Source organism: Hydra viridissima, unplaced genomic scaffold (genome assembly GCF_058129835.1).
Source record: "Hydra viridissima isolate aposymbiotic clone 2 unplaced genomic scaffold, HvirCarnegie_v1 scaffold_2, whole genome shotgun sequence".
NCBI classification, from domain to species: domain Eukaryota; kingdom Metazoa; phylum Cnidaria; class Hydrozoa; order Anthoathecata; family Hydridae; genus Hydra; species Hydra viridissima.
In genome coordinates, this window is record NW_028324301.1 from 18,723,533 (window position 1) to 18,734,697 (window position 11,165).

General features: G+C 28.1%; 1 protein-coding gene across 1 annotated transcript; it reads left to right on the forward strand.

Moving 5' to 3' along the window:
• Positions 1–3,044: 3,044 nt before the first annotated feature.
• Positions 3,045–8,455, forward strand: LOC149892318 (uncharacterized). The gene is made up of 6 exons (XM_090079467.1): positions 3,045–3,157; positions 4,474–4,705; positions 6,304–6,777; positions 6,944–7,188; positions 7,363–7,522; positions 8,220–8,455. Exons 2-6 carry the CDS (start codon positions 4,480–4,482, stop codon positions 8,402–8,404), a joined length of 1,290 nt encoding a protein of 429 aa, XP_089935593.1. The 5' UTR covers positions 3,045–3,157; positions 4,474–4,479; the 3' UTR covers positions 8,405–8,455.
• Positions 8,456–11,165: the final 2,710 nt, after the last annotated feature.

Sequence of the window (11,165 nt, forward strand, 5' to 3'; positions counted from 1 at the left end):
ATAATATAATTTGTATTCATTTTACTAATTTATTACTGCTCTGTTCTTTGAGCACTCTAATTTTAGAACACACTAACATAATTTACACATAATATACAAATTATTTATATATGTTCATATATATATATATATATATATATATATATATATATATATATATATATATATATATATATATATATATATACATATATACAGTAGCGTGCAAAAGTTTAGAAACACCTACTTTTTTTCAGTTTATAACGCATAACTTTTCACAAACTTTCTCAAATAACCTGAAATTTTTACCGAATGTGCTCTATATTATAACAATTCAAAACCCATTTCACAAAATTTTTAAAACTCACCGGTCAAATAATTTTTATTGTTTTTTTTTAAAAGGCTTCCGTGCAAAAGTTTAGAAACAGTATAATAACCCGCAATTATATCAGTTTTTTGTAACCAAAAGCATTACAAAAGGTCAAATTTTTCTGAAATTTATTGTTTGAATTAACTTCAGATATTTCAAAAGCAATTAAGTATAACTAACTGAGAAATTATTTGTGAAGTTTTATAATTCAATTAAGTAGTGATATTTTAAAAGCATGGGAAAGGCTAAGGAAGTTTCAGATGAAATAAAGAAACTAATTATAAAAGCTGTGGGGAAAAAAATGACTTACAAAAGGATTTCTGAACTTTACAATGTTTCTAAACCAGGAATATGTCACATTATGAAAAGGTTTCGTCAGCGCAAAACTATTGAAAGCAAGCCTCGCCCTGGAAGATCTAAAGTTACAACTGAAAAGGCTTATGGATTATTAGTAAGGTTTTGCAAGAATAATCCTCACATGACTGCTATCGAACTTAATTCAATTATGCATCAGTTTCATGTCACAAACTGAGGCGTTGATACAACTAAACATCGATTACGACAAAATAATCTGTATGATCTCCGTCCAGTTAAGAAACCTCTTATATCTGCGAGAAATTTAAGAACCAGAATAAAATTTGCGAGAGATCATCTCAGCTGGACAGTTAATGATTGGTCAAAAGTCCTTTTCTCCGATGAATCAAAGTTTATGCTATTCAGTAGTGACGGAATTAGATATGTCAGACGTTCAATAGGAGACAGATTCAATCCAAAATATCAGTTACCTACTGTTAAACATGGAGGAGGAAATGTTAAGGTTTGGGGGTGTTTTAGTCGTGACAACCTGGGTCCCATTCATCGCATAGAAGGTATTATGGACCAAAGAGCTTATTTAGACATAATGAAGAACATTATGCTGCCCCATGCAAAGGACAAAATGAATCGCAATTGGATCTTTTAACAAGATAATGACCCAAAGCATTGTGCCAGATCTGTTAAGGAATATTTTCAATCAAAAAATGTCAGTGTTCTTGAATGGCCTTCACAGAGCCCCAGATCTCAATCCCATTGAGCATCTTTGGGATTACATTGACAGGCAATTAGTTAGTAGAAAACCAACCAACAAAGACAGTTTATTTGGTTTGATTAAAGAATGTTGGTATAATATTCCTCAGGATGTTCTTATTAATTTAGTTGATTCGATGCCTCGTCACTGTTATGCTGTTTTAAAGGCAAATGGATATGCCACCAAATACTTACTTTTTTATTGAAACTATTTTATTAAAAAATTGTAAATTTTGAAAGTTTTAGTAAATATTTCAGCTTTATAGAAATAAGTAATAATCCAAATTAAACTGTTTCTAAACTTTTGCACGGAAGTCTTTTCAAAAAAACAATAAAAATTAATTGACTGGTGAGTTTTAAAAATTTTGTGAAATGGATTTTGAATAATTATAATATAGAGCACATTCGGTAAAAATTTCAGGTTATTTGAAAAAGTATATATATATATATATATATATATATATATATATATATATATATATATATATATATATATATATATATATATATATATATGTTTCTATTATTTTTGTTATTAGTTTATTTTTTATTTTTCCGGTTTGTAACTAGCTATGAATGCAAGTAACTCAAATCGCTGGTCAAAATATAAATCTGTTACAAGAGCTGTTAAACGACATTTTCAGGATATTGAAAATGCTATTAGTCTAGATAACCTGGCTACACGGGTTAATGTAACAAGTGAAACTACAACCAATAAAGTGATAGATGGTACTTTTAATGTGATTAACAATGAGAAATATAATACATGGGATAGTAAATATGATGAGATAAGTGTAAATGACATTACTAATAAAGAATTTGATTATTTTTCATCATTTTCTGATGATCAGCTACACATTGATAAAAATATAATATATTTTTCATCAGAATCTAGTGATGAAAATGAAGAAACAAAAAGAACACCATGCATTAAAGAATCACTTGTTCAATGGGCATTAAAGCACAATATTTGTCAAAACAGCTTAACCGATCTATTAAAAATTTTGTCTCCATATCATGCGTTACCTAAAGATGCTAGAACATTATTACAAACAAAACCATGTTCTGGCATTGGAGATATGAACGATATTTTTGGTAACAATGGCAATTACTTACATATAGGTATTAAAAACCAGCTTGAAATATTATTGGCAAGTTATCATCCAGCATCTTATACTTCTAAAATAGTTGAAATGCTTATAAACATTGATGGGTTGCCTTTATATAAAAGTTCTGCAAAGCAGTTCTGGCCAATTTTGTTCATTGCTAAAGTAGGACAAATGTTTTCCAAGCCGTTAGTAGTTTCTATCTTTGCTGGTACTAGCAAGCCAGCTTCTGCTGCTGAATTCTTTAAAAGATTTGTTGTTGAATTGTTAACAGTTAAAGAGAATGGCATTAATGTAAATGGATGTCAATTTTCTATAAATATTCATAGTTTTATTTGCGATGCACCAGCTCGTGCTTTTATAAAATGTACTAAAGGACATACAGCATATTACGGTTGTGAAAGATGTGTGCAAAAAGGAAAGTATGTGGAACATAAAATTGTCTTTCCAGAGTTAAATGCCAAGAAGCGCACAGATCAATCATTTGCTTCTCAGTTACAAAAGCAGCATCATAAACAAGACACAGAGTCACCCTTATTGCCACTTAATGTTGGATTAGTTTCTAATGTGCCCCTAGAATACATGCACTTGATATGTCTTGGTGCTATGCGAAGGTTGCTTATGCACTGGCTACGAGGTAATAGAAATATTAAAATAAGTGCTCAAATTGCAGAAAATATTTCCATTGATTTACAAACTTTAGCAAAACATGTTTGCCTTGAATTTGCACGTAAGCCAAGAAGTCTGAAACATATTGATCGATGGAAGGCAGTAGAGTTTAGACTTTTTCTTTGCTATTTAGGGCCATTAGTGTTGAGAGGACGTCTACAATCACGACTATATCACCACTTCATGTTACTACATGTGGCAGTGTCTATTTTGATAAGTTCTGAGTATTGTAGCACTTATATAGATTATGCTGAGAAACTTTTAAATAAATTTGTCCAAAAGTTACCTGAACTGTATGGTGAAAGTTCCGTAAATTATACATTGCATAGTCTTACACACATATGTGATGATGTAAGAAAATATGGACCATTAGATAACTTTAGTGCGTTTCCTTTTGAAAATGCCTTAGGAGGACTAAAAAAATTACTCAGGAATGGAAATTTGCCACTGCAACAAGTTTGCAGAAGATTATCTGAAGTAGGTACAACATCTTATACCTTTAATAAACCATGTAGTTATGAGCCTATAGTGTCTAAAGTGCACTTTAAAGGTCCTACTTTAGGAATGGATTGCGTTCAATATGAAAAACTTGTGTACTGTGGTTTTACACTAACTCTAGATGCCTGTAACAACTGTGTGCTCTTAGATTCTGGAAAATTATTTGTGGTTAAAAATGTTGTTAAATGTAGGAACAACAGAATTATTTTAATTGGTCATTATTTTAATACACACATGAACTTTTATTTATATCCTTGTCCGTCCAATACTTTTAATGTATTTAAGGTTTCACAGCTATCCTCAAAATTAGTTTTCATACAGTTAAATGCAATAAAAACAAAATGTATGGTTCTTCAGAAACAAGATTATTTTGTAGTTTATCCTCTACTTCATGGATCAGCCATTGATCACTAAGATTACTGTTAATTATCATTGCATAAAACAGCACACTGTACTGTTATTACTTATTGATGATTATAAATAGTATGAAAATTGTCTTAAGTTATAGTTATAAAATTGTCATCAGTTATTTTTGTAAATAATTACCCACTAGGGGATTCTTGTTTATGTGTATATATTGTAAAAAAATATGTACTAAAGAGGGTTCATAAAGTAAATATAGGCATTCTATTTTTATTTTTAATTTGTTTTTATTGAATTCACCTCCCCAAAACTGATGGAGCCACTACACATAAAGAGGCTATTCTTATTTATTATTTACTAATTTATAACTTAGTCAATTGTTTCCTTTACCACTTTTAAAATTTGTATGTTTTTATGTAATAGTTGAACATGCTGAAACTCAACTCTCAAAAGAAATATTCTATTGTGTCCTTTGAAGAAAATGAAAAAGGTTGCATGGAAGTTGTGCCAACTTGTTGGTTACTTAGTTCATACGAAGTTTGGTGGCCAAGTCACCTCAAGTCTATGTCACATGTTGGAAAACTCATATCTGACTGTGTGATGCCTAATGAAAGTCTATGGGAGAAACTGCCTGTTAGATTGCTGGGAAATTCTAGTAAGCATATGTAATGGTAATCAATAACATAACAACAATAACAAGATATTTATTTTTCTATAATCATTTTTTACAATAATATAAATAATTATTATTATTACAAAATCATAATAATTTATAGTAATAATAACAACAAAAAAAAAAATTTATATATAAAAATAGTTAATATTATATCATAATTATTATGATATAATATTAACTATTTTTATATATATAAAATATTTTTTATATATAAAAAAAAACAAAAAAAATGTATATATAAAAATAGTTAATATCATATCATAATTATTATGATATAATATTAACTATTTTTATACATACGTTTTTCTTTTGTTTTTGTTTTTTTATTACTATAAATTATTTTTATTTTTCATATTACTAAATAATATGACCCACCATAGTTTAATGACCTCTAAAATTAAAGGGCGTTCAAACTTTATATAGTCATAATTTTCAAACACTTAAAGATTAGTGCATGAAATTTTAAATTTGTACATGAATTTTAATTTAGTTAATAATAGTTAAAAAGTATTTTGTAAACTTATTTCCCTCTCATGATTAGAGCAAGGGGCCAAAATATTATGGTTTATGCAGTGCAGCATCATGCCGAGGTAAAACTGGCTCAAATATATATAACAACATAGTTTTTTGAATTAGTACCTTCTAAAGGCTAGGTAAAGCACCTTAAAATGCTAGGTAGTTTAAAAGGCAATTTCGAGAAATATAGATTTATTCTGCGCATGCATCTTTTCAGTATTGTTTTTAGAGACGTGGAACAATGTTTCTGATAAAGCTCTGCAAACTTATTTTCAGAAGGGCTTGTATGACTATATTTAATATAGTATTGAATACAATATTATATTGTATTGAATATAATATTATATTGAAGGGAATAATATGACTAATAATAAGCATATAGACATATAACATACAAAACACACATAAACCAGTAAACATGAAAATAAAATTTATAATAAAAAAAAGGAAAAATAAACAAAAAAGGTAAAGATAATTATCATATCATTAGAAAGAAAGTATAAAGTGTTTTCCAAATATTTTTATTACTTTTAAAAAACCTATTATATTGTATATAAAAAACCTATTATATGTTTTAGTTTATTTTAAGTTTTACATCCTTTTGTGGTTTGGATGGTTTTCCATAATGTCATTTAAATGACATTATGGAGAAGTTAAGTCCTGATGTTAATTTGGTATGCAGATCAGGTCTGCGTACTTTCATTGCAATACTACCACTAGGATGAATATCATCTAGGAGATTACTGTGAAATGCAGAGAAACAAATTTGCTCCATTTGTTTGTTTCCATTTTGTTTGTCAAGGTTTGTGCTTGTAGCTATAGAATTTATAGAGGTGTATAAAAACAATAAGGGCTCATAAGAACCCTACTGACTATACTCATGAGGTGAATATATTAAAAATAAATAAAAGCATGACAATGCTTTTAGCATGACATTAGCATGACAATGAAAAATATAAAATATAAGTGGTAGTACTGTATTAGATTAGTAATTTATTTAAGCAATTATTATCTATTTAAGCAGGTATTATTTACATATTTTTATATAACTTTTTTTGTAGATACATTATTAGGAGCAAATGAAAAAGCAGAACAGCTTCTTTATACTTCAAATATAGAAAGTGACGAAAGCAATGAATTTGATATTGCTCCTCTAAAAAAGCGACAAAGAAAATCTTCAAAAAATTTTAATGAGTTTCATGACTGTGAAAACATCAATATGTCGCCTTCATTTAAAGAAGCGATTCCCATGAGTAAAATCTTTCGAAAACCAAAGAATCTAAAATCAGGTAGTTCGAAAAGTTTTCAGACAAGCCAGGAAGAACGCAGCATTTCTTCGATTGCGGCAAGTGAAAACTACGAACCAACATTTATTGCAAGCAGCTCTACTAATGCATGCATTAAGAAGTCAGATTCAATAATTAAAAATACATCTCCTCAATTGAACAATTTCGAAGAGCCTGAAAGTAGTGAAGACTACATCCCTCTCCCATTACCCATAAATACAATAGATGACCTTTGCAAGTCAGTTTTTGGTAATAATTTGTGTATTTTTTTTACTATTTTATTATAGTTTTATTGTATATTGTTTATATATATTTTTATGGCATAATGTTAAAAAAGCAATTAAGAAATCAATCAATATGAAATTAGAATTATAGTTACCATATTATATTCATGATATCAATTTTACATTTGCAGCTTTTCAAGGAAAGTGTCTGCGCTTGATTTCCAGCATGCAATATGAAATCAAGCAGGTTAACCAAAGATTGAACTCTATGGAGCAACGAATGATAACTATTGCGTTATCATCTTCAAGTACTACTAGATCATCAGCAGCTGGTCAAACAATGCCAATTATAAGATGGGAAATTCCTATTGAAACAAATGATGATTTGCTGGCCACAGAGCAGCTATTGTCTGATAAAGACAAAATGAATTCTCTTGTAAGTTATATATTCTCATATATTCACATATAATATACATTAACGTGAACACAGTTTGTAATCATACAACTAGTATTTGCTTTGAGGTCAGCTAAATTTATTGTGGAATATAATTTAGTAAAATTTAGTAAAATGTTTTATATAATAAATCTATTCGTGCATATTGGCTATTAGATTCTCAGATTGGTATTAGTCGGTGGGGAAGATTATAAAAAGATGACTTCGAATGTGATGGCTTCTTTATTGTCAAAAGAGGTTAGCCTGCAATACTCTATGCAAGGCCGAAAGAACAAAAAGTCTTTTATAAGCTTAGTGCTATATAAGTGTGTGATAGGTAAAATGTTGTGTTTATTAAATTAACCACCTATTTTTTTATTATTTTTATGGTACTTAAATTTAAAAAGTTATGATTGCATTTAAAGTTTTAATATCTACTATTTATTGTATAATAATTATTTATTGTATTATTGCATATTGTTTATTTTATATTATTTGTATGGGAAGGGAGGCAATTTTTACACTTTTCCAAAACTTCAGATTTTTGAGATTAATCACAAATCTCTGATTTATTTTGAAAATTTATCTTTACTGATCTAAAACTTGTTTCTAGAAATATAAATTGCAACTTTTAAACCTCTTTTTTAGTTGAAGAGAGAAAAAAAAAAGAGTAGCCTCTTCGACTGAAGCGGCCCCCTCGGCCTTGGGCAAGTGAAGAATAGAAAAATAATCTAATTAGCTAAAATCTAAATTTTGAAAAAGATTTGTAAAAACAATAGTTTGATCTAATTTATAATTTATTGTACTGTAGAATTTTTATCGAATTTTGTAATATTTAATAAATAGATTATAGATATAGTCATTAATCTCAGAGAATATTAAAGCTGAAGATTTGAGACATTATGTTTCTTTAGCTGTAAAGAGTAACTAAAGTTATTGTTTATATTTTAGTTAATTGAGATATTGAATAGCTAAAGAAAAATACTATATATAGTATGTTAAATAATAACCAATAAAATATTTTTGCCTTACAGCTGCTGTACAACAGAAATTTAATAAATGTACAGATAAAGAAATCAGAGATCGGATGAGCTGTTTTCTTGCACAAGCTGGAGATAGGAATGGAGGTCGAAAAAATCGTTTCTCAAAGGTGCCAACGATTAATCCAGATAGACAATGTATCGACAATGAACATATAGACATTGATTTTAATAATTGATTAATTGTGCTTGTGATTCTTGTTTTGTCTAATAATTGATATATATTTAAATGTTTATTTTTCTCGCTTGTCAATAATTAAAAGAACATTGTGAAATTGTAGTAATAAAAAAAAGTGTTAATAAAGTGTCAACGTAATAATGCACCAATTGATGCATTATTATTCATGAATGTTTGCGCGAATGTTTTTACTACAAGCAACAACATTAGACCCATATATGGGTCTAATGTGCCAATATTGATCTAAATATACTTAGATCAATATTGGCGCATGTTTGAGAACACTAATAAATTAAGCTATTTAGGCAATATTGTACCAATATTTAGCCAATATTGGTACAATATTATAAATCAATATTGGCGCAATATCGCACAATGTAGCCCTTTTCAATATTGTGCCAATATTGTACTCAATAATGCGCCAATGTTGATGCCAATAATGGGCCAATATAGCTCCAATATTGCTTGCTACTAGGGTAGTTTTCTGTTAATTTTATTGCTAAAATGGTATTTTCTAACTTTCTATTTACTTAATTTACAAACAATATATTTAATTTATAACTTAATATATAATTTTATTAAATTAAGTTTAATTTCTAATTTTGTTTACTACTAGCTTTGTGTTTATTTATTGTATTTATCACTTTATCGTATATTTGTTATTTGTATATTTACATCTTAAATACTTATTACTTGTATATTTATTACTTGTATATTTATTACTTGTATATTTATTACTTGTATATTTATTACTTGTATATTTATTACTTGTATATTTATTTCTTGTTTATCTATTACTTTATTAGCTGCATATTTATTTGCTGCATTAGTTGTATATTTATTAGTTATATACTAATTACTTTTATATTTATTACTTGCATAATTGTTACTAATATATTTATAAATTTTCTTCTGGAGATATAAGAACTTTTTCGACTGGTATTCGATTTTTTTATTTTATCGAATTTTAATTTTAAAAAATTATCAATTGTTAATTTTATAAAGATAATGTATCAAATGCTGTTTTCCTTGTTTATCAAGAAAAATAAGTCTAACAACAGTAGATGTTAGACTGTAACAGCCGTTTTTCATTAAAGAGTTTTAGTTTGTTTTTAAAATCATTTACAGAAGTTGCATTAATAACATCTTGATCTAGGATATTCCAAGCTTCTACAACGCGGTTGGTGAAGAAATTATTCCTAGAAAGTGAGTGACTTACATATTGTGCTCTTAATTTCTGATCATGCAAGTTTATTTTATCTATATTATTTTGAAACCTAAACATCTGAATTAGATCACCTCGCAACCTTCTATCCACCAATTTTGAAAGTTCCATATTTTGTAACCTTTGTTCATAGTTTATACCTTTTGGGAAACAAATTTTAGTTGCTCGTTTTTGGACTCTTTCTATAAGATTAATATCTTTAGCATATAATGGGTTCCATATTTGAAATGCATACTCTAGGTGAGGTCGCACTAGTGATATGTATAATAGTTTCATAGTATTTTTGTCGATATAGTTGAACGCGTGTTTTATTAACCCCAACTTACTATTAGCTTTGTTAACAATATACTCAATATGATGTTCCCATTTTAAATCATTTGAAATATATACACCTAAGACTCGTTTTAACGATGTCTCTTTAAGAATTTTTCTAGAGGTTCCTAATTCTTCAATATTGCATTTTAATGTGTATTTTTTTTTTTTTGGTTATCATGACCTATGTGCATTATCTTGCATTTATCACTATGAAAGTTTATTAGCCATTTAGTCGACCATTCAAAGAGATAATCCAAATCATCTTTAGGGGAATTATTATGCGAATTTTCATCATTTTTATCTATTTTTGGTATCACTTTTGTGTCATTTGCATATAATTTAGCTTTGTTGTTTAAACCCTGTGTTAAGTCATTGATGACAATTAAAAAAAGTAAAGAACCAAGAGCTGATCCGTGCGGTACTCCACTTATTACAGTTTCCCATTCTGATACATATTTCCCTAAAACTACTCTTTGTTTTCTGTTATTCAAAAACGACACACGTCAATTAAGTAATAACCCCTTTATACCGATTGACTCCAATTTGAGAATTAATCTTCTATGTGGAATCGAGTCAAAAGCTTTTGCGAAATCTAAAAAGGCAATATCAGCACAGATACCTTTTTCTTTAAGATCAGTAAGCATATCTAAAATTTCCAGCAGGTTTGTAATGCAGCTTTTTGTTTTTATAAAACCATGTTGATCTTTGGTTATTAATATTTATTCTATTATATTACAAAGAAGAAACATGTTTTAATTCCCATTCTCTTCTACAAAGACAATTATTCATGCTAGATGATGCATTGAGAAAAGTCTTGCAAATGCCTCCTATAAGAAAACCCGGCAATTACAGAGTAATCTTGATGACAACAGATTCGTCATTGATTTTGATTAATAAGTGAATAGAGTCTCATAAATATTCAGATTCGAAATTTATTTAAATATCTGTAAGAAACTTAAGTGCCCTTGTATTGAAAGAGCCTCTATGCCAAAGTTTTTTAGAATTTTTTTTACGTTTTGTTTTTTAACTAGCGAACTCGAACCTTTACTATTTTTTATCTTTCGTTTTTTTTTTTCTTCTTTATATTGTACTAATACTTTTCTTTTCTCAGTCAACAACGAATACCTTTTAAAATCTGAAATCCCCATTTTGCGTTTCTACGATCCAATTAAGAGAATTATTTTTTATGCAGACCAATCGTGTTTTTTTTTTTTTTACGTTT

Excerpts from the sequence above, each read along its gene's own strand:
- LOC149892318 (XM_090079467.1), top strand. The coding sequence starts at position 4,480 with ATGCTGAAACTCAACTCTCAAAAGAAATATTCTATTGTGTCCTTTGAA. Across the intron at positions 6,778-6,943 it reads CCTTTGCAAGTCAGTTTTTG|CTTTTCAAGGAAAGTGTCTG; the intron begins GTAATAATTTGT and ends TTACATTTGCAG. Across the intron at positions 7,189-7,362 it reads AAGACAAAATGAATTCTCTT|ATTCTCAGATTGGTATTAGT; the intron begins GTAAGTTATATA and ends ATTGGCTATTAG.